The sequence below is a fragment of the Mytilus trossulus genome, chromosome 2 (genome assembly GCF_036588685.1).
Source record: "Mytilus trossulus isolate FHL-02 chromosome 2, PNRI_Mtr1.1.1.hap1, whole genome shotgun sequence".
In the NCBI taxonomy this organism is placed as follows: Eukaryota; Metazoa; Mollusca; class Bivalvia; order Mytilida; family Mytilidae; genus Mytilus; species Mytilus trossulus.
Window position 1 is genome coordinate 75,145,327 of NC_086374.1, and position 25,002 is coordinate 75,170,328.

Consider the following 25,002-nt stretch of genomic DNA (forward strand, 5'->3'; position numbering starts at 1 on the left):
GAATTGAAAACGCCAGCGCGGTTTAAAGATTTCATTTCCTTTTAAGTTTAATGCTCACTCGTCACCTTGGGTTAATTGTTTACTTAGAGATACAACAAAATGTACGTCGTATTTCATGTACTGCTTATTTTATGTTTACTACAATGGATATGCACAGTATTTTTTGCTTAACTACTTATATATAATAATATGCATTTGATGAAGATATAGAGACTTTAAAACAAAGGAGAAAAAAAAATGTCAGAATTATTTTGTTTCTTATTGATAGCTATGTGTTTAGTTTATGCATATTGATAACATTTATTTTCATTCGTGTTCTTATAATAACAGAGATTATAAGTTGACAATTGTAAAGAGAGAGAGAGAGACTTTAAAGGAGAAAAGAAGTTGCGCCAATGTATTGTATTCATTGTCACATGTATTAATCTGTATTATCTCCCTTACTCCAATTGTCATGATTATACATGTATGATTGATGGGTTATTTCCCTTTACTGTTTACCGCCTCACGATCATTATTAAATGTGCCTTTCTAACGATCACATGTGTTATGTTTTCTCTGCTGACTGGCGCTGAATGAATCCACGTGCATGTACAGTTTGTCTTTCAATTGGAATACTTACTAACATAAATGGTATTTTGACTAACTAATTCTTTTCACCTAATCTATTCAGAATCACTACTGACAAAAATTAAAATTATTATCATTTCTTTTCGGGATTTCCTTACACGGACTGGTTGTGCAAGCCATTACGGTAAATAAACAAAAACCATCACAACAATAAATATAATGTTTTAAAATGTATATCGGGAGAGGCTTGGTAAACAATTTAAGTAGGAGAATTAAATAAATTTTAAGACCGGTGTCCTATAGCCATTCTTCCCCCATGCCAAAATTTCCGGGGGGAAATACTGGATCGATCCAATATTTCCCCCCGGAAAAATTGGCATGATCCAACTTTTCCCCTTCAGCGTTGTAAGGGGAAAACTAGGATCATGCCAATTTTTCCCCCGTGAGTAACATGATAAGCTAAATTTTCCGCCTTGATATGTAACGTCGGCGACGTCACGATAAGATTTTTTAAATGATAGTAACTTTTTTCTCAGTTTATAGTTACCAAAAATATACATTTGATAGGTATTTATATGTGTTTGTCTATGTTGTGATGTATAACATTGTTTCAGAAAAAGGGAGAAGGTTTGGCACCATTAAAACTTTTAACGGCCCTCTGCAAATGTATGCACCTGTCCTAAGTCACGAATCTTATGAACAGTAGTTGTCGTTTGTTTAAGTAATTTTAAAATACGTGTTTCTCGTTTCTCGTTTTTTATATAACTTTAATAGACAGTTTTTTTTCCCGTTTGAATGGTTTTACACTAGTAATTTTGGGGCCCTTTATAGCTTTTTGTTCGGTGTGAGCCAGGGCTCCGTATTGAAGGCCTATTGTGGTTTACTTTTGTGGTTTACTTTTATAAATTGTTATTTGGATGGAGAGTTGTCTCATTGTCTCATTGTCACTCATATCACATTTTCGTATATCTATATACATATATATATTTATTCACACGAAGCACATTTAGATCACATCCATTCTCTTTCGTGGACCCTTGGTATCATTGACCAAATAAATACAATTACTAGTACTTTAACCACTTCTGGCCAGTCAGTAGTTTTTTCCTTGCATGTGGACATATAGACAGTCATTTAAAAATGTAAAAAGACTAGAGGTCACATAGAAAGACTATTGAATAGAGAGACAGACTTGTTGACTCATAGACAGGCCGTACGGTGACCTATAGTTGTTAATTTTTGTGTCATTTTGGTCTTTTGTGGATAGTTGATTCATTGGTTGTAGAAAGATTTGTGTAAATATAAATGAAACAAACTTGTATATTTATAAATAAATCTAATTCTAACACTGTTCGGTTTAATTTCCAGACTCTATATAAACCGATAGTGAAATCTATGATGGGGGAAAGATTGGCATGGGGGAAAAGTTACTATATGTATACGTATTGTCAACTTTCCGCAGGGGAAGAATCACAACGATCCAAAATTTCCCCGGGGGAAAGATTGGCTCATGCCAGTCTTTCCCCCGGGGGAAAAACTGGCATGGGGGAAGAATGACTATATAACACCGGATTTAAAAAAAATAACAAAAACAAAATATATTTCCCTTCATAAATAAATTGATGCCGTTAGATCTCATTTACGACAGTTGTCAAGGATCTAAACTTCTTTATGATATTGATCTATTGTTACGTCTCGGGAGGGGAGGGCGCAGAGAAGTCCTTACTCGAGTCGACTCCGTAATCTAACCAAACACATAGGTGTTGCATCAGCGTGTCAGCCTTGGGAATTTTGGTGTGATTGATAGTGTTGAAAAACTAAAAAAAATTGTTCGCTTTTTGCGAAAAGAAAAATCTGACTCGGACAAAAACAAACATACCTCAACCCCAACACCCGCCCCCTTGAAGTTAAATGGTTGCTTTTTAGTCGTATTATGTAATAGTGTGAGTACGGTGAGGCGCAAAAGAAATATTGAATTGAATTAACTGTTTTAATTGATAGTGTAATAATTGTATATATTCAATATATTTCTCATGATTTTTTCGAGAACAAAAACTATCACAGGGATGCTATTAATTTTTTTTTTTTTTTTCATTTTTCTTTTTTTCTCGTCTTCTATTAACAGTTTATAAAGCTGTTTAAATCGAAAACGGTTTCGCGATGCATTGTCTTTGAAAACCGTTCAATCGGGTTTTTTTCCCCAAACATGTTACTTTATTTAATACAGGCACCTTTATTATTAAATACACACTTCAACTGTTTTGTTTTTTTAGAATTGAAATGTTTGCTTAATTTAATATTTTTATGTTTTTTAGAATTGAAATGTTTCCCTAATTTTATATTTTTAAAATCGGCATACTTATGTCAATTGTCCAGATTGCTTAAAGCGTCTGTAATTATATCAAAACATGTTATCTACTATAAATCCTGGTTATAACACACGATTTTCCCTCATGGAACCTCGTGATCCTAATACAATTAGTTGCAAGCTGTTCATTCATTATTTTATCAAAACGATAAACAGATGGACATCATGACCACAGTAAACGGAAATGAACATGTTAAGTAAGTACAATATTTGAATTTTGAAATGATTAGCTTAATACATCATGTACATAAAACTGCAATGTATAATATAAAATATGTCTAACGATCTTTAAAGCTGGGTTTTAAAGATACAAATTGTCATGTTCCACTTTGAGTGGAATGCATTGAGAGAAAAAGATGTTGTTTACAAAACAAAGCACTATTTTCGTAACAGTTTCTGTAAATATTATATATATATTTTAAAATACAACAATGTTTTAAATACTACAACTAAAGTGTAGTTTTGGGGAAATTAAATAATTGAAGGAATTTTTGAACAATGATCAACTATGTACCCGATTTACCACATATGGTCCAGGGAATAATCAGTTGGGCAGTCAAAGCCTGAGGACCTGGTCACCTCATTTTTATTTCGCTAGTTTAATATAATTTACATAGATCATTATTTCTGTATTTTGGTTTCGTATTTTCCATTTTTTGTAAAAAAAAAATTTAAGTTTTATTTTAAATTGCAACTACATATTTTGAAGAGTGTGTACATATTGGTTAGTTGTCTGGAAATCCGGTACACATGTTTTGTTTACAATTCAAGCTTTATTAGTTAACAACACTGAGTTTGACCAATCAAATACGAGATAGAAGGCAACACCTTCGATTTATGAAAACACGTGGCTATTCGATCGATTGTGTGATTGTAAATACAATTTCATCATACTTCTTATATCCGGCTTCAGCCAGACTGAACAGTGTGTATAGGGGCTACATACAGGGCGTTTAAACAAAGGGGGAGATGTTTTACTTTTAACAATCGTCACTGATGAGTCTTTTATTTTGCACAAGAAATGTCTGCCTGGCGTGCAAAATGTACATGGTATCTATGCTGAGTTTATTGTTATCTTAGTTTACACAGTATTTTTTTAATGTTAAATTACAAGAATAAATTATTACAATGTTATATGAAGTTCAAAATTCTTATCTTCTTGATCCAACTTTCACAAAAAAATGAGACAAATTATTTTGATATACTTTGTCAAATCTATGCATCAGTGCCTATGATGTCTAAGTGGTAAGTCATACATTTGCATAGGAAAAACAAACACCTATGTCTATGACGTCTATGATCAACCTTAAACAAGCAGAAAACAAAACAATAACATAATGATGACTATCAACGCAAATTAGCATTTCATTGGCGTCTCAGGATTATTTATTTTCGCCAATAGTTGTTTAGTCATAATTTTTATCCTTGTTTAAGAAATATATGGGCAGATGATCAGGTAAAAACTTGCAAAACATGAGACGTAAATACAATATACATTTTTTTAATAATAAAATTGTCACATAAATCACAAGATTTGTGACAGTAACACACACATGACAAATATAACATAAATAAACATTACATGAAGGAAAACATACGCACAAATACAAAAACAAAGTCATAAGAAAACAAATGCCATAAAACAAAAACAATCCATTCATTTAAGAATTGAATGCTTCTTTTTGTAAATTTATTGGGGTGTAAAAGCGTTGACCGTGCGCACATTTTTTGTATGAAGCGCTTCCACCCTATAAAGTCACAAAAAGAAGCATTCAATACTTATAATTACATTTTTTAGCTATGATCATGAAAATACGAATTTTATAGTTTTTGTTTTTTATTCACCTGTGCACTTTATTGTGTGACCACGTGTTATCATGAACGAAAAGTTTTATTGAGTGATGCAATTGCCTACGGAATAACACGTGATGTGCATTCAGCCAATGAAAATAAAGTATTATAATGAAACATACATCTAATGTAATTATATATTAATATAAATAAATAGTGAGTTCCCTGCCCCAGGTCTTATACCTGTAATTATAAGTGTGGCATTTAAAGAACGGTAGGTATAGTGTCCGGCCCTAGTCGTGTTTTTGCGAGTGAATCTGTCCTTTTTTATTTCGAGTGTAGATCGGGCTTTTTCAAGAGAGAAAACTTCACATCAGGTCAATAAACTTCTACTTTAAAATCCAAATAGTGTCTTACATGGCCAGCCATCTTATTTTGATTACAATACATGTTTTTTTAGTAATAAAGAAGCACAATCATTGTATTTAACCATTTACACGGGTGTCATTCGGTTTATCGAGAGAAATGATCGTGAAAGAATATCTAACGGCGGTCAAGTATTGAGAGACGATCGTGAAATTTCTGGTAACGGATCGTGAAAGACATTTAATCGAGAAGACATATGAAAGGTCAGTAAATATTCTAATTTAACTAATTACACAGACACATTTACGACAAAATAAAACTGTCTGTCAAAATGGTTCAACATTATGATCAGTATGTCAGAATATCCAGTTTAAAAGTACATAGTTATTACAAAACGACAAAAGACAGATTGTTTCTCGACATTTCTATGACATAAAAAATGTAAACAAACACGATATTTCACAATTTCGACTAGATAAAGTACGTTTATCAGAATAAGGGCAATGTATTTGAATTAATTAAACGGTTCTCATAGTTAATTTGTGTAAATATAAGCTGAAACTTGGTAAATAAAGAACTATTTACACAAAATTGATTTTTTGGATCGCGAAAGATCACGTACCGCATTTTTGAAGATCGTGAAAAGGATCGTGAAAGATCTGATGCTACGAAGACGTTCAAATTATTCTTCCATTATATGATAATTGATATTTGTTATTGGTATTGAGAAAGGCTAGATAGGTCAACATCTTCAATAGGTTTAAGCATGCATTTAAAAGTATTAAATTTTTGCAGAAAATGAAAAGAAAAAGAAATAACAACTACGGCAATAAGAAAAGACCATGGGTGACAAAACGCCGAAAAAAACCCAATCCAGTGAAGGTGAGCCAATGGAAGAGGTTGGAGATGCAGATAACGTTACAGATGCAACACACGAATATTGTGAAGATGATATGGAAATAAACTCATCATAGATACCAGGACTAAATTTTGTACATACGCCAGACAAAAAAGTTAAAAAGGCCAAATAAAGTACGAAGTAGAAGAGCATTGGAGACCAAAATTCCTAAAAGTTTTGCCAAAATGAATGAGATAGTTAAGTTATTACCAATTGTTATCAAAGAAATAGCAAGGTTTGGATTCCTACAGTATCTTTTTACGTTGGTCAATTTTATAGCAAATAAGAAATTCGACTTTTCAAATATTTGCTTTTTATTGTTTTATGACATTTTAAGGGTTTGGAGTACACCCACAACAATATTAATGCGGTATGATGGTATCCGTTTAAAAAAACCAAGCAGTTCTGGTACATTGGTAAAATTCTATTTCATGGACGTTTTCAAAGGTTTATGACTGGATATAAAAACACTGGACAACCATGTCATACAAGCAAAGGGTTTTATGATCCCGACAACGCTCTCATCAATTTTGCCGTTTCGAGCCATATTAATATTGAGACTTTTAACACAGATTTGAATCTACCCGATATTAAAGGACCCGGTTAATTTGATTTCATGGTAAAGAAAGTTGTGTTTCAACGAATCCATCCAATTCTTTTGCACTAACATTTGATGGGAAGAAATTGGCGCCAGGTTTGACAACTGATTCTGGTTACGTCGACTTACTCTATATAAGAATAAATTTATTACAAGCCTAACATATGCATCTTTCAATCTTAGTCTTGCGACTAAAGACATGCGCCAACTAATTAGCAAACAAACTTACGCACTCGATAAATTTATACTGAAAGATGAAAAGGAAACTGGCAAAAACTACTCCTACGTTATTGGTGTGATTAAAACAAATATATACAGGGCAAAGGCTGTAATTTCAGATGCGCTTATTTAGACACGTTATTAGTTGGTTTTTTTTTAACTTTCGAGGTAAAGTGTTGAATAGAAAAAAAGATAATACTATTAGCTTTAATGTTCATCCTTATCAAAATAGTTACAGGCTTCAACCACTTGCAGATTTATCAAATGGTAAAAGAAATACTGATTTCTGATCACTAGTATTAAGTCTGGTCACGCATTTTCTTTCACGATCGAAATAATACGTTGCCTGATCTTTCACGATCAAGTTTGATTGAAATTCAACAAATTCAAGGTTTTCATAAACAAATTTTACGCTTTTAATCAAAGAACATACTTAATTTTATTGTACTATCAGATACACCAAAGATTAAATTTCAAATATATCATGATATTATGATATGACCATTATAGGTACAAAAGGCGTGTTATTTTTAATTAATTTCCGTGACAGACACGCATTGCGCCTTTTGTGTTTTTTTCAAAAAAGTACTTCATATTTTCTGTATCTTCTTTCACAGTTATGTTGAGGAAGTTAAACCATTTTGACAGACATATTTTTTTGTTTGGATTTGTTCCGCGTTTTGAAAATTAAGCGATTTTTTTCAAAGATTCTGAACTAGAATGTACATTAAATGTCTTTCACGATCCGTTACCAGAACTTTCACGATCGTCTCTCAATACTTGACCGCCGTTAGATATTTTTTCACGATAATTTCTCTCAAAAACCGAATTATCGGTCGTCCCACTGTCTATATCACTCTGTTCAGCTCTAAATATTATTCCGTATTATGTCTTTGTGACGTCAAATACGTTGACCCGGCCTTAATAACTTTAACCCGGACATATCAGCGACGTCATAATGTTTGAACCGACGTTAATAACTTTGGCCCGAACTTATCAAGTCATCTTTTGTGTGCTGGTGAACCAAAGAAAACACTTCCGAAACACGCATATATAGCCCGATAAATCGATTATCAGATTATCTGCATAATATGAAGTCTTTTTGATCTCGTTCGCTCCGCTCACTCGACAAAAAGCTTCATATTATGTCTCGCAGCTGATATTTTACGATATCAACATGCAGATAACCTGATAATCGGTACTGACAACCGTGATTTAATTCAGTGTTTTTTCAAATGAAATACCCCTAGTAAAATCGTCCGGGTTTTTAAACAAATGGTCCGGTTTTTTTTTTTAACAAACATTTTATTCAGAAAAAAGGTATTCTTGACTTTAAAAGATGACCTTTTTCTAGTTTAAAATGGAAATTAATGAAAGAAAATATCATATATTCTCATTAAATCACCAAAAAATATTACTACGATGATCAAAATTAAGCATTTCAATTTAATACAAATATTCTGTTCGGAATACATTTTACCACAAATTTCCAGTATTAAATTAGAAATTATTGGATTCTTTATTAACAGGTCCTTAGAACATAGTGCAGGGGAATCATATTCTTTTTAACTTCATTTTATGGTACTATTGTTGTCACAGTAAACATGGTTAATAATGTTTTTCAAGGTAATTTTAAACCCCGGAGTTTGTATACGGGACTGTTATGGTATACCGTTGTCCGTCCGTTCGTTCGTCGTCAGCATGTCGGATAATACCTAAAAAAACACGGTAACCACTATAATGTATAAAACTTCTGTGAATTGTCCATAACTGTTGAGGTATTTTCCTTTCGAATTTTATATATTTTAGATTTTACGGTTCTGAGCTGTGGATTTGTTTTTCTTACAAACTAGAGGCTTTAGACGAGATGATTTTTGTTAAAAAAAAATGCGCTGCTTATGATTAACATAAACATACAGTTATTAAGCTGCTCAGATTGTAGTTCTGAAAAATTATTTTCATTAATATTTATTGATGAAATTATAATATTACAAGCGATAAGGCACCCGAGTACTAGGGAAGACAGTTTATAAAGCTAAGGAAAATAAGCCCTTAATGACCACTTAAATGCAGAGCAAGCCATGTTGAACTCTACTGTCCATATAGACAAAAATACATACATGTGAAAATATAAACTAATTGTTAATAATAGTCATGTAAAAATGTTCATTAGAATAAAAATATAGAAAAGCAAAACAAACATAAATAAATATTTATCTCACAAAACACCATGTATTGAAAAAGTACATAATAAATGTAATAAGTATTTACCTTATTTTTTCAGACACGGATTAGTCCCAATGAAAAACAGCAAACTTTTGCAGTTGAAAGTCGATCATCTATATCATATTGCTCTTGACACGGAACAACATGACCTGCAAACCATGTTTGGTGATGTCAAGGTATAAATAGTTTTAACAAAAAGTAATGGTTTTTGAAGAAAAGATTGATGTCAAGCCATTGCTCACATATTCCACCCATTCACTGTCTGTATGGTCCAAGGTTCAGTTTGGCTTACGTGGATTATTGAATACTTAAATAAAAAAATGATGTTCAGGTTTTGAGATTTGATTGCGATTTTCACGAAGAAACCTTTCTATGTTCTGATGACACATTTATCAATATAAACTCAAAATGTATGCCATATGGTAATAGTACGGTGACTAGTACATGTAGTAAAGTAAATGCAAAAGTTTAATGGAACGAAATACCTAACGGCTAAAATTGGTTTAATTTTGAAGATGACTAAGGCACGTCAAAGAGTTTCAAAGTGGTGCAGATTTTAGAAAACTGCGGTCAAAGTCAAATGGGGTGATTTTCAAAATTTTCAACTTTTGGATATTTTGGACATTTCTTGGTATCCCTCATGATAACTGAGATTTTTTTCTATGGAAGCATGCTCTGGGAATGCTCAACGAACTCGACTAGTCATATTTATGACTGATTGCCAGAGGTTAATGATGTATAACCTCGCTTCCAACATGTAAGAAAATGGGGAAAACAAACTTTATTTATGGAAATTATCGACTTGATATTTAGCTATGCAATAATATATGAAAACATATTCTGTTTGTTTTAACATACACTCCAGTCTTTACTAACTTTTCACGTTTGATCAGTGCCAATTGGTAGAGAACAAGAACCAAAAATTATCCAAAATCTTTCGCAAACCTCCTGTTTTAGCTTTCGTATTAAACATATCGAGCTGGCATTCTATAGATAGATGGTGATAGATTGTAAAAGGGGGGGGGGGGGGGGGGGGTTTAAGGGTTTTTCCAAACTATGAAATATGACATATTATTAATTTGATTTTAAAACAGTTACTTTATATAAAATCTGTTGACTTTGATGCAAGTAATAATAAAGGAGAGATCGTGATGAAAAAAATCCATTAAAATATAATAAAAGTAAGCTAAGAAAATAGTTTTTGTCACATTTGGATAGAATGAAAGAGAGGTGTGTAACCATGCTTATAAAAAATGTGGATGACCATGCTAGCACAAGTGAAAATGTGAAAAATCACCCCCACCACCCAAATATAAATGGAATCAGTTAATAAAATATTTCAATTCTTTATAATAGTTTCGTAAATTCTTATTTCTAGATAAACAGAAAACAATTTGAAATGAGATTGGTAATACATGTTGAGTGAGACTTATCTTATTTTGAATAGAATATCTTTTATAGTAATTAAGAAATCTTATATATTAAATAATAAGATATCTTATATATTAAATAATAAGATATCTTATATATTAAATAATAAGATATCTTATATATTAAATAATAAGATATAAAGTTGAGAATGGAAATGGTGAATGTGTCAAAGAGACAACAACCCGACCAATTAAAAAAACAACAACAGCAGAAGGTCACCAACAGGTCTTCAATGTAGCGAGAAATTCCCGCACCCGGAGGCGTCCTTCAGCTGGCCCCTAAACAAATATATACTAGTTCAGTGATAATGAACGCCATACTAATTTCCAAATTGTACACAAGAAACAATATTATTCTCTATTATTAAATAAGATATCTTACATATATTTGATATAATGAACATGATGAATAAGAATCTATAAAACAATAAACAATTACAAGTAAGAATTCTAACAAACTAAATGTGATAAGTTTTTGTTTTTATTTGATTTTTTTTTAATAGATATAGGAAGATGTGGATTGAGTGCCAATGAGACAACTCTCCATCCAAATAACAATTAAAAAAAAAGAGTAAACCATTATAGGTCAATGCACGGCCTTCAACACGGAGCTTGGCTCACACCGAACAACAAGCTATAAAGGGCCCCAAAATTACTAGTGTTAAACCATTCAATCGGGAAAACCAACGGTATAATCTATATAATAAAACGAGAAACGAAAAACACGTATATATTACATAAACAAACGACAACTTCTGTACATCAGATTAAAGCAGGATTAACTAGAAAAAAGAACAAAAGAAATATCCCTGTTTTTATTGGGATTTTTGTTCTGGTAGTAAACTGTTATTTTCATATCGTTGCAATTTTTCCTGCTTGAAGCACATTAAACACATTTCATTCATATTGATAGGAAGTAATGAATTGCCTTTTTTCTTTCGTTTATCGTGAAATAATCATTTACAACTTCCGTGGAAATGCACATATCCCATGTTTAGTAATTTGTACGTCAACAACATAGATAGAGGAAAATGTAATATGAATGACAATGAGACAACTATCCATTCAAGTAAAAAATTCTTAAGGGTTCCGCGGAACCCAGTGTCTCGCCTACTTATGCTTTAAATCACAGGCTCAACAAAAGAGGAATAAAATCAATAAAAATATTCCTCTTGATACTATCTTATGATTCTGAGAAGCTTCTGTCCAAGTTTGGTAAAAATACAGTATGTTTTAAAAACTTTAACTGCAGACTGTCTGTAATGTAAACTGGAAGAAAAACTAAGTCCATTTATAAGTAAAATAGAGATACACTGGTACAAAATTTTAACAAAATTTTCTTATGCATGAAGATACTATGTTATGATCATAAACAAGCTTCTGTCTAAGTTTGGTACAAACCCAGGATAGTTTAAAAAAGTTATTAAAATTTCAAAAACTTTAACCACAGAGTGATATGAATGTTAAATGTTCACTGGCAGAAAAACTAAGTCTATTTTTAAGTAAAATACGGAAAAAAATGGAATTTTATTTTTCCAAAATTTCCTTCTGGATACTATCTTGTGATCATAATAAGCTTCTGTCTAAGTTTGGTACAAAGTTTAAGAAAGGTATTATAATTTCAAAAACTTTAACCACAGAGTGAATGTAATGTTTCCTGGCAGAAAAACTAAGTCCATTTATAAGTAAAATACGGAAAAAATGCAATTTTATTTTTACAAAATTTACTTTTGCATACTATCTTATGAACATAAACAAGCTTCTGTCCAAGTTTGGTAGAAATCCAGTTTATTTTAAGAAAGTTATTAAAATTTCAAAAACTTTAACCACAGAGTGAATATTTGTGGACGCCGCCGACGACGACGCCGACGACAGAATGTACGATCACTTTGTCCCGCTTTTTCGACTTAAGTCGAAGGCTCGACAAAAATTATATAAGTAAACCATTATAGGTCAAGGTTCTGCCTTCAACCCGAAGCTTTGGTTCACACCGAACAACAAGCTACAAAGGGCTCCAAAAATATAGCTATAGTAATTTAGTGTAAAACAAGTCAAATAGGGAAACCAATGGTGTTATCTGTATATAACATGCACTTCCATTTAATACAGCAGAGAATAAATGTTTGCCAATAGAATTTAAGGCTAAACTTGATAACAAAAATGGAGAAAACAAGCATTTATATAAAGCTTTAGTGCACAGTAATTATTTTGACATTATGCTGATGATCAGAGTTCCAATCTCAACAGGTATAATTAGTTGCAATCAAATCAAATACTGTTGTTAACCAATTATACATTTTTGGTGCATGCGAATTTAAATCAAAGTTAAGATAATTGTCTCTTTTTATTATGAAAGTATATATGATCATATATCAATGTACATAACGGTTATATATTAGAATAGAGGTTATAAATAGAGTTGAATATGTATTGCTTTTCTTTTTTTAAAGAAAGCAACTTGTTTTTATTCTACTCCATTGGAGTTATGACTACACTGGCAGAATTTAAACACAGATACAGATATGAATTACCAATCTCGATCTGAATTGCTTTTGATTTTATGATTGATTAATCTTTTTTCCAACATACACGGATAATTTATTTTATCATATGTTTAGTAGTAAATACAGCAGTTTTGCATATGTGATAAATAGCCTGCTGTTTAATCCATATCGCGCAACTTTGATGCGCACCCTTTATCGCATACCCTTTATTATGGAACGCCACGACTGCCTTATGTTAATAATCAGCATTATACGCAGTGTTCACAGCATTATATGAAGTGATCACAGCATTATATGTAGTGCTCACAACATTATATGAAGTGATCACAGCATTATATGCAGTGCTCACAGCATTATATGCAGTGTTCACAGCATTATATGCAGTGTTCACAACATTATATGAAGTGCTCACAACATTATATTAAGTGCTCACAACATTATATGAAGTGCTCACAACATTATATTAAGTGCTCACAACATTATATTAAGTGTTCACAACATTATACGTTTTTTGTTGTATGATGAGATTGATGTATGATGAGATTTATGAATGATGAGATCATTCGGTAAACTTCGTTTTTTAGCGGAAATTACCGAAAACATGATTGGTAAATTACGATAAATTAATGCCCAGCAAACAAATTTAAACAGTTATTATTATATATGTGATCAGTAAGGCAGTATACAATATTTAAAACGGATTGAAATAAGTAAATTAAGAAGTATGATCAATTTAACCCAAGTTTATTCCACACCATGCAGGGCATTTTAAACTTATTTTGAGGATTAGTTTCACCATATTCACAACTTAATATGTACTAGAACACACCCGTGATATCGCGGGTCCGTGACTGAATTAAGGTATATAACTATGCCGAAGCCTTATTTTAGTATTAGTATTGTCATCTGATAAAGTCATGCCGATTTATAAGATACACTGTTTTTCTCTGCTTTCAAATCTTTCTGTTTGAACCCGTCGAACTGCAACTTATCAATTATTGGTAATATTAATTATTTGGAAAACAAAAGGTCCTGGAATGGAGTATTTTTTAATCAACAACATTGTCATATATTAGTTATAAATAAAGATGAATTCTTTGATTCGCTGTTTTACGTCATGTATGCCCACTAACGCTGTTTTACGTCATGTATGCCTACTAACAAATTGAAAACTGTTCCTCATTTTTAGTCTTGTTATCTTAGAAAGTCTTACTGATTAAAATACTACAATAGGTAGCCATTTGACAATTTAGTAGTGTCAACCCTGTGATTATGACCCGTGTATATAGCATATTAACCCTGAATACACCGTTTGGTGGTGCGCCTGTCAGATGCGGAACGTACAGATTAAGTAATAGGTAACAGGTGAATATACTATTGGTATCGGTATCGAATTCGACCCGGAACCTAATAATTATTGGCAATATTAATTACGTGGAAAACAAAAGGGCCTGGAGTGGTGTAATTTTCAATATACACCTTTGTACTATATTAGAGATATATAAAGTTGAATTCTTTGAATCGTCGTTTTTACGTGATGACGGCTGAAAAATTGGACTTCGTAATTTTAGTATTATAGATATATATTTACTAGAACACATCCGTGATATCGCGGGTCTGTGACTGAATTAAAGAATATAACTATGCGTTAGCCTTATTTTAGTATTGGTATTGTCATCTGATAAAGTCATGCCGATTATAAGATGAAGTTTTCTCTGCTTTTAACATCTTTCTGTTTGAACCCGTCGACCTGGAACTTGTCAATTTAATATTGGTATTATTGATTTTGTTTGGAAAACAAAAGTCTCTGGAAAGGAGTATTTTTTAATCAACAGTTTTGTCCTTTATGAGTTATGAATAAAATTGAATCTTTGATTCGCTGTTTTACGTCTAACAAATTGAAAACTGTACATGCTGTACCTATACGCCTTATTTTAAGTCCAGATTTTTATTATTCGTATTGCCAGCTTAGAAAGTCATACTGATTAAAGTACTACAATCGGGAACAATGTGACAATGATTGAATTAAGTAGTTTCAACCCTGTGATTACGACCCGTGTTTTTAGCAAAATCTTAAATACAGCGTTTCGTGGTACTCTTGTCAGATGCGGAACGTACAGATAATGTAATAGTTAACAGGTGAATATATTATTGGTATCGATTCGACCCGGAACTTCTTAATTATTGGCAATATTAATTATGTGGAAAACAAAAGGGTCTGGAGTGATGTTATTTTTAATCAACAGCATGGTACTATATTAGTTATATATACTCTCAGATCAGTACTTATAGTGTCTTTTTATTGTTGGGATATACAAGTACCCGCCCACATTCACGTTCACTCTATTTTCTTGTTAGATCATATGTATTTATATTTGTACCCATCTAATGAGTTAATATAAAAAAGAAGATGTGGTATGATTGCCAATGAGACAACTATCCACAAAATACCAAAATGACACAAACATTAACAACTATAGGTTACCGTACGGCCTTCAACAATGAGCAAAGCCCATACCACATAGTCAGCTATAAAAGGCCCCGATACGACCATGTAAAACAATTCAAACGAGAAAACTAACAAGCCTTTTACAACTGATTTTCATAGTTCGTTCTTATGTTGTTCTGTTACGCCACTGTCCCCGGTTAGAGGGAGGATACCAACATCCCGCTAACATGTTAAAACCCGCCACATTTTGCATATATGTGGCCGTCCCAAGTCAGGAGGAGCCTTTATTTCAGTGGTTGTCGTTTGTTAATTAATGTGTTATATACATGTTAGTTTTTCGATCGTTTGTTTGTACATACATTAGGAATATTTTTCGTTTATCATTTCGGGGCCTTCTATAGCTGACTATCCTGTATGGGCTTTCCTCATTGATGAAGGTCGTACTGTGGCCGTTTAGCTGTTTAAAATTTCTGTGATGTCATTTTGTCTCTAGTGGAAAGTTGTTTCATTGGCAAGCATACCACTTTTATATATATATGTACCGTGCAAACTGACGAACAAACGTAGTAAACGTTTTATTCATCCCCACAAACTCAATTTTCATAAGAGATGATAACTTTAAATAAAAATGTTAAACAGGGTCTTGAAAGGGTAAATTTTTCTATGAAAGTTTAAATTTCTATATAAGACTGCTGATCATATTTAGAAGACAATCTTAGTACTTGCCGTGCTAAAAAGCTTGTAAAAAATGGAATAATTGATGTAAAGTTATGTTTAACACCTACAGTGAAATGCTTTAAACTGCATTTTCCATATCTGTTAGATACTTATTCATGTAAAAATGCCAAATTCTGAAAATCGATGCCAAAAATGACTCTATCATGACATATATAAGCTAGCGTAATATGGCACCTATGTGTTATAGAAAGCTGACTGTTTTATTTAAAAGGTAATTAAGCTTTTTAAAACTGAGTACGGACTATAAAGTGGCACCTTGCTAAATTTCTTCAGTAGGAAATGAACTCGAGAATATATCATACAAATTTTCCTACGATATTTCATTAAATAAACTTTTTATTATTTAACTTACATTTTGCAATTCGTATTTCTTACGACGAACAGAACTACTTCAATCATTCACCTCTCAGTTTCATCTTTTCCTTACTTATTTCAATCAGTTTTAAATATTGTATGCTACTTTATGATAACATGATTTTAATAACTTTTTAAATTTGTTTGCTGGGCATTACCGTAATTTACCAATTATGGATTCGGTAATTTCCGCTAAAAAACGAAGTTTACCGAATGATCTCATCATTCATAAATCTCATCATACATCAATCTCATCATACAACAAAAAACGTATAATGTTGTGAACACTTAATATAATGTTGTGAGCACTTAATATAATGTTGTGAGCACTTAGTGATATAATGTTGTGAGCACTTCATATAATGTTGTGAACACTGCATATAATGCTGTGAACACTGCATATAATGCTGTGAGCACTGCATATAATGCTGTGATCACTTCATATAATGTTGTGAGCACTACATATAATGCTGTGATCACTTCATATAATGCTGTGAACACTGCGTATAATGCTGATTATTAACATAAGGCAGTCGTGGCGTTCCATACTTTATCACACCCCTACCCTTTATCGCATACCCTTTATCGCATCCCTACCCTTTATCTCACCCCTACTTTTTTTTTTTTTTTTTTTTTAACATAAAGTCAGTTTTGGTTTTTTTTTGCTTTTGAAAAATTTTCCTCAATTTTTTTTATGACGTCATTCTTTGGTATGTGACGTCACGAACGTCGTTTTCATATTGTATGTGACGTCAAGAACGTCAAAAAAAAATCTTATTTTTTGGCACACTAAATGCAACTATAAAAAATACAAAAATAAACAAAATATTTTTAAAACAACAGCACGTAAATTGTAAGGTAACCAAGGTGCTTCGGATTAGTAATTGAGCAGTTCTTTTTTAAGGCCATTGAAACAAGACAAAAGTAGATCTGAAGGTAACCCAGTGTTATGAATCAGAAAACAGTTCATATGATACTCTTCTGTTGAAACATATGATAAAGCGTATAATACATGGCAAAATCCGTATCACATGCCGTATCACCCTCGACCAATATCATCCCTCGGGCCTAAAGGCCCTTGGGCTGATATTGATGTCTCGGGATGATACGACATATGATACGGATTTTGCCATGTATTATTCTCTATATATCTTAGTTAGTTAATAAGATATCGTATTTAGTTTTAAAGACATCTTTATAAGAAACTATATAAAATATATATTATATAGTTTATAAGATATCTCTATTAATTTATAAGATATCTTATTTAATTATAAAGATATCTGATTTAACTTTCTAAGATATCTCGAAAGTGAATAAATATAAAAACGGCTTGCCATATAAATGAAGCTGTTTAAAAAACACTTTGTCAAAACATTGTTAAATCATAACATTCTTTTTGCGCATTGTAGTTGTTAACAATATTTATAATATTGTTGACAGCTGACCTTAATTTAGACATCTAAAAAAACTAGTACAAGAAATAAATCATATATTATATTTCGCCCGACATAATAATGCATGTATGGACACATTATTATCTGGGGTAAAATAAGGGGAATTGTTTAATAATGCATTTAGTTGATATCTTGCGAAATTATTCAGTATCACGAAACACATTTTTCAGGAGAGAAAAAGAGTTCTAGTTCAATTCGTCTTTCAAAATACCCTAATAATTTTTAGTGGGCAAAGCCATAAGTCTTGATGTTCCCTCCATTTAGAACTTTTTCGTTAAAGGAAGGATTAAGGAGTTTTATTATGATCAGTAACTGTTGTTTATATATTTGAACAATTTTGTAATGATATGAGAGGGTCGATGTAAGTTTTCAAGAAACAAAACCTTTAGTGCATTGTAAAGGTCTTATGTTTTTGTGTCTTTGCACTTTTCTCTGGAAAGACATATATTATTTGTTCTGATTATTATTTTTCTTCTTCCTCAAAAAACCTTTTCTTGTGGTATAAAGTTGGTTATTGTCATGATTATATTAAACAGTTATTGCGCTTTTTATCTTGTTAAGCCGAAGACTTTTTATACGACCGCAAACAAATTTGCGGTCGTATATTGGTACATGTATCACGTCGTCGTCGTGGCAATTAATAACATTTTAATGTTTATAACCACAAGAGGAAGCTGAGGATTGATTTTGGGGTTATGGTCCCTTAGATTTAGAAATTAGGGGCCAAAAGGGCCCAAAAATAGCATTTATGTAGTGTCACAACATTGTACCACAATGTTTAATACCATAAGTAGAAGGTTGTGATATATGTTAAGGGTTATGCGGCAAACAGTCTAGGAATAAAGTGCCAAAAAGGGGCAAAAAACAAGCATTTTTATACGACCGCAAAATTTGATTTTTTTTGTGTCGTATATTGCTATCACGTTGGCGTCGTCGTCTGCGTCGTCGTCGTCGTCGTCGTCGTCCGAATACTTTTAGTTTTCGCACTCTAACTTTAGTAAAAGTGAATAGAAAATTTTAACACAAGGTTTATGACCACAAAATGAAGGTTGGTATTGATTTTGGGAGTTTTGGTCCCAACATTTTAGGAATTAGGGGCCAAAAAGGGCCCAAATAAGCATTTTCTTGGTTTTCGCACTATAACTTTAGTTTAAGTTAATAGAAATCTATGAAATTTTGACACAAGGTTTATGACCACAAAAGAAAGGTTGGGATTGATTTTGGGAGTTTTGGTTTCATCAGTTTAGGAATTAGGGGCCAAAAAAGGGCCCAAATAAGCATTATTCTTGGTTTTTGCACAATAACTTTAGTTTAAGTAAATAGAAATCAATGAAATTTAAACACAATGTTTATGACCACAAAAGGAAAGTTGGTATTGATTTTGGGAGTTTAGGTCCCAACAGTTTAGGAATTAGGGGCCAAAAAGGGACCCAAATAAGCATTTTTCTTGGTTTTCGCACCATAACGTTAGTATAAGTAAATAGAAATCTATGAAATTTAAACACAAGGTTTATGACCATAAAAGGAAGGTTGGTATTGATTTTGGGAGTTTTGGTCCCAACAGAATAAGGGGCCCAAAGGGTCCAAAATTAAACTTTGTTTGATTTCATCAAAATTGAATAATTGGGGTTCTTTGATATGCCGAATCTAACTGTGTATGTAGATTCTTCTAATTTTTGGTCCCGTTTTCAAATTGGTCTACATTAAGGTCCAAAGGGTCCAAAATTAAACTTAGTTTGATTTTGACAAAAAAATGAATGGGTTGGGTTCTTTGATATGCTGAATCTAAAAATGTACTTAGATTCTTGATTATTGGCCCAGTTTTCAAGTTGGTCCAAATCGAGGTCCAAAATTAAACTTTGTTTGATTTCATCAAAAATTAAATAAATGGGGTTCTTTGATATGCCAAATCTAACTGTGTATGTAGATTCTTCATTTTTGGTCCTGTTTTCAAATTGGTCTACATCAAAGTCCAAAGGGTCCAAAATTAAACTTAGTTTGATTTTAACAAAAATTGAAATCTTGGGGTTCTTTGATATGCTGAATCCAAACATGTACTTAGATTTTTGATTATGGGCCCAGTTTTCAAGTTTGTCCAAATCAGGATCTAAAATTATTATATTAAGTATTGTGCAATAGCAAGTCTTTTCAATTGCACAGTATTGCGCAATGTCAAGAAATATCTAATTGCACAATATTGTGAAATAGCAATTTTTTTTAAATTAGAGTTATCTTTCTTTGTCCAGAATAGTAAGCAAGAAATATCTAATTGCACAATATTGTGCAATAGCAAGATTTTTTTTTAATTGGAGTTATCTTTCTTTGTCCAGAATCAACTTAAATCTTTGTTATATACAATATACAATGTATATTCACTTTTTACTACCAACTGATAAATTAAAATAATCTTTACCATTCAGTGATAACAAGCAGTTTTTTTTACATCTTAATATTTTATGATGTATTTAAATGAGTAGTTATTGTTGCAAACTCCATTAGAAATTTTAATTGAGATTAGTTTTGGAATACGGGAAAGGGGGATGTGATTAAAAAAAATGGGTTCAATTTTTCTCATTTGAAATTTCATAAATAAAAAGAAAATTTCTTCAAACATTTTTTTGAGAGGATTAATATTCAACAGCATAGTGAATTGCTCTAAGAGAAAATAAAAATTTTAAGTTCATTAGAACACATTCATTCTGTGTCAGAAACCTATGCTGTGTCAACTATTTAATCACAATCCAAATTTAGAGCTGAATCCAGCTTGAATGTTGTGTCCATACTTGTCCAACCGTTCAGGGTTCAACCTCTGCGGTCGTATAAAGCTACGCCCTGCGGAGCATCTGGTTGTAGTTTCAAGTCAATAAATTGGAGTTATCTTTCTTTGTCAAGAATGGTTGTTGAATCACCTAAAACCAATGCTTTATATAATCTACTTTGATTACCATTCTAGGGTTATGCCCTTTTATAAGTGGAAAAATTGAAGATTTTTTTAGTTTCTGTTCTCTTAACTTAATAGATATAGGAAGATGTGGTGTGAGTGCCAATGAGACAACTCTCCATCCAAACAACAATTCAAAAATTAAACCATTATAGGTTTAAATACGGCCTTTAAGTTTGTCTCAACTAAATTTAATGAAATGTGTATATATATAAATTAAATGCTTATTACCTCTTAACTCAGTTTAAGTTCAATTTTTGGCAACTTCACTTTTACAGTTCTTGAGTTATGTCTCTTTATAATTGTTATATTATAGCGGGGGCATCATCTGTGTCCTTTTGGACACATTCCCCTTTTATTTTTTTAGAAGTTGCTATTAATTAATTTTAATTTTAACCATGACTGTATGACATTTAATTTATATTTTAATATTTTATGATATATTTAAATGAGTAGCTATTGTTGCAAACTCCATTAGAAATTCGAATTGAGATCATTTTTGGAATAAAAGAAAGAGGGACGTGAAAAAAAATTGGTGTGGGGGTCAATTTTTTTTCTCATTCCAGATTTCATAATTTAAAAAGAAAATTTCTTCATATATTTTTTTTCTTTGAGAGGATAAATATTCAACAGCATAGTAAATTGCTAAAAAGCAAAAAAAAAGTAAGTTCATTAGACCACATTTATTCTGTGCCAGAAACCTATGCCGAGTCAACTATTTAATCACAATCCAAATTCAGAGCTGTATCCAGCTTTTAAAATATTGTGTCCATACAGCCTTGCCCCAACCGTTCAGGGTTTCGACCTCTGCTGTCGTATAAAGCTGCGCCCTGCGGAGCATCTGGTTTTTATTGTGAAAGTTATCTCCCAAGCACTGTTTTTCTTGTTAGTGTATCTCCTCCGTAACCAAAACAGATAACAAAAAAAATCTTGTGAAATATTAAATGAATATTTATATGAAAGTTACTCATGAACCGTAAGTGATAGAAAGTTATAGGGTATCTTGATTTGAGGTCCTACTGCAAAAAGAAAGAATACGACTTAAGGATAAAGGTCAAGGTCATATTCTACATTAAGATTTTGGTTTATTCTCAAATATTTTTAGAGGCATACAAAATACTGATAACGTGTTATTTTTAAATTGTCATTTGTGACACGTCGTAACGCACACATTTTTATTGAAATAATGCGTAGACATTAAATGAGAGTTTTGCCCCTCTTACAAAGTGTTAAGAATTGTGTGTTATCAGTTTAGTTTTTTTTTATTCTAAAATAGTTTAGTATTGTATTAGCATATTTATCCTCGACTTAATTTTTCAGTGTTGTTTTTATTTCGACTTATGACATCGTAACGGTTAGGACTATCCTGAGATCATAAAACACCCATTTCTCTATCCTAACTTTAGGACCAAATTTCGGACATATATTATTTTAGGAGACCTTCGTTAACCTGACTTAAGACTAAGACGTGTTCTAAGACCATCCTAAGTCACGTCCTAGTCCTAGGACAGCTTCATTGACACGGCCACTGATTTCTTGGTCACATATGTAATTAGTTTAAAAACATACTCCGGATTTTTTCAATTTCTATGTGTCGTAGTCTAAAATATTTACATGATATCCAATGATATCTTTTCTTTATCCAAAGAAAATAACGCGTGCTGAAAAAAAATCAACATTAAAAAGTGATTCAAATTAATTTCAACACCCATTTTTATTACAGTTTGTTTGCTTTGGTGGACAGGTTTCTCGAATGGAAAGATTTACAAGTTTTGTTATTCAGGAATTAGGATTACAGCCGGGCACGGGCGATACACCTACAAATTATGCAGCTGGGACTGATCGATATGCCCTTTACAAAGCTGGACCGGTTCTTGCTGTTAGCGTAAGTATATTAATATATTTACATAAATTCAAATATTTAGTCTGGGGCCGTGTCAATGAAAGTATTCTAGGATATGTCCTAAGATAGGTCTTAGGACATTATTTAGGATGGTCTTAGGACGTGTCTGAGACATGTCTTAGGATGTAAAACAAAGCTGTCTTAGGACAGTCATAACTACGATGGTCCTAGGACTATCATATCACATTTATTTAATTGAAAATATATGTTGAGTTTTGTATGACATAGATTAAGTTGTATTTTATAACCTATATGTAAAGAGAGGGAGGATGACTCTTGTATAGAAAACAATTAACGCAAAATAAAAGTTAGTTTTTACGGAATACTAATAAATACGTTATTAAATATGATGAAAGATATAAATGAATTTAATACGAAAACAAAAGTAAATGGTCACAAAACTTTGTGATATTCGTTCTGCAATTTTAGTACATAAACTAGTTTTGTCCTTAGGTCCACTCGATTTCATTACATGTATCGAATCAGAATTAGGTAAAAAAAAAAGAAGTAAACTTTTTTCCAATATTTGAATTATATAAAATATCAGTGTTGCTTATGCTAATAGTATTGTGTAGGTTTCAAAAAAGGCAGCACGAAATAATTTATTATAATACAATTAAATCTTTAACAAACATTAAACAATAATTGTTTTTATTAATTTTATCTAATGATAGTGTAATATTGTATTTATAGTATTTTTAGTATTGAGTTTATGCGATATTTGTTGTTTTTATTACGTTTTAGAACGATGTAACCTTTAGGACTATCCTAAAACACCTAATTGTATATCCTAACTTTAGGACCAAATTTAGGACGTATCTTATTTTAGGAGACTTTCGTTAACCCGACTTAGGACTAAGACGTGTCCTAAGACCATCCTAAGACATGTCTTAGTCCTAGGACAGCTTCGTTGACACTGCCCCTGAACAATAAACGGTTTTACCGATCGCTTGCAAGATTAAATCAAATATGCCGTAAGCTTTCCCGGTCAGATGTTGCATTTAGTTTTATCACGAATATAAAACGTATGGTAACTGATAAGAAGATGTCCGCTAACTTCAATCTAAAGTCATGCCCATGCATTTACGACGTACTTTATATATAAAGATAATTACCAGGATTGAAATTTTGTTTTTGAGCCAGACGCTAAAAAGATTGATTTGAATAACTTGTTGTGACTAGTGATCGTCTATTTTTAATAAACAGTTAAAAAAAAACCGGACGGTACATTTCTAAAATTTGTGTGCAGAGCGGACATAATGACATACTGTCCGCTCTGCACACACATTTTAGAAATGTCATAATTGAAGAAAAAAATCATTCGCAATATAATATGTACTAGAACATGTCTTTCCTAGCTAAACAATTTATTAGAAAGATGACCTGGGATCATCACTATACTCCAAAACGTAGATGAAGTTTGCGTTTTATGGAAATGATTTTGTCATTTCGGATCTTTTTCATTTGCTACACATCAATGAAAGTCCGAAATCGACCCATTCTAGCTTGCTAGCACAAATAATATGATCTATTATATAGTTACATTTCTTACGCTTAGTTATTACATTTTACAGATGTCATTGAAATAGAAACTCTACAAGGTGGATACGTAACAGTGTTAAAATAAGTATGTTTTGATCGAATTTGTAGTTCTATTATGTTCATTAGAAAGATTTATTTTCAGCATGGAATTGGAATCCCTTCCTTATCGGTGGTGTTCAATGAAATATTAAAGCTTGTACATTATGCTAAATGTACTGATGTCACATTCTTTAGAATAGGAACTTGTGGCGGAGTAGGTAAGTATATTATGTGGAGTACATTTGTGTTTTATTTGAAACTTAAACTTTACAATATGCTGAATCTAATACTGTTTTTAGATTTTGGATTTTCGGTTCAATTTTTAAATTCAATTTGGTCCACATCAGGGTCCAAAATTAATCTTTGTTTGATTTCAACAAACATTATATACATGTACTCGGGGTTTTTGTTATCCTGAATTGCTTATATATTAGGCATTGTTTGGTTCAAAAACTATATTAAGATATTTATATTGAATTAGATAGTGAAAGCATGTGTAGTTGTATTGTATTTGCGAAAGAATACTTTTATAAATGGAAACAATGATAATGTTGTTACACTCTCCCATCTCCGCACAACGCATTGCGGGTGACATAGGAACACTCCATG

At 31.9% G+C, this 25,002-nt stretch overlaps 1 protein-coding gene across 2 annotated transcripts in view; it reads left to right on the forward strand.

The window, feature by feature from the left end:
- Window positions 1–554: 554 nt before the first annotated feature.
- LOC134708021 (uridine phosphorylase 1-like) overlaps window positions 555–25,002 on the forward strand; it is a 43,375-nt gene continuing 18,927 nt past the window's right edge. The window contains exons 1-4 of one of the 2 annotated variants that reach the window (XM_063568261.1): window positions 555–633; window positions 9,095–9,212; window positions 22,633–22,794; window positions 24,497–24,611. In XM_063568261.1, the coding sequence (XP_063424331.1) occupies window positions 9,111–9,212; window positions 22,633–22,794; window positions 24,497–24,611 (379 nt within the window). In that variant the 5' untranslated portion in view covers window positions 555–633; window positions 9,095–9,110. Of the gene's footprint in view, window positions 634–2,928; window positions 3,136–9,094; window positions 9,213–22,632; window positions 22,795–24,496; window positions 24,612–25,002 lie in introns of those variants that run through there. The other variant, XM_063568260.1, reaches the window with a different exon arrangement.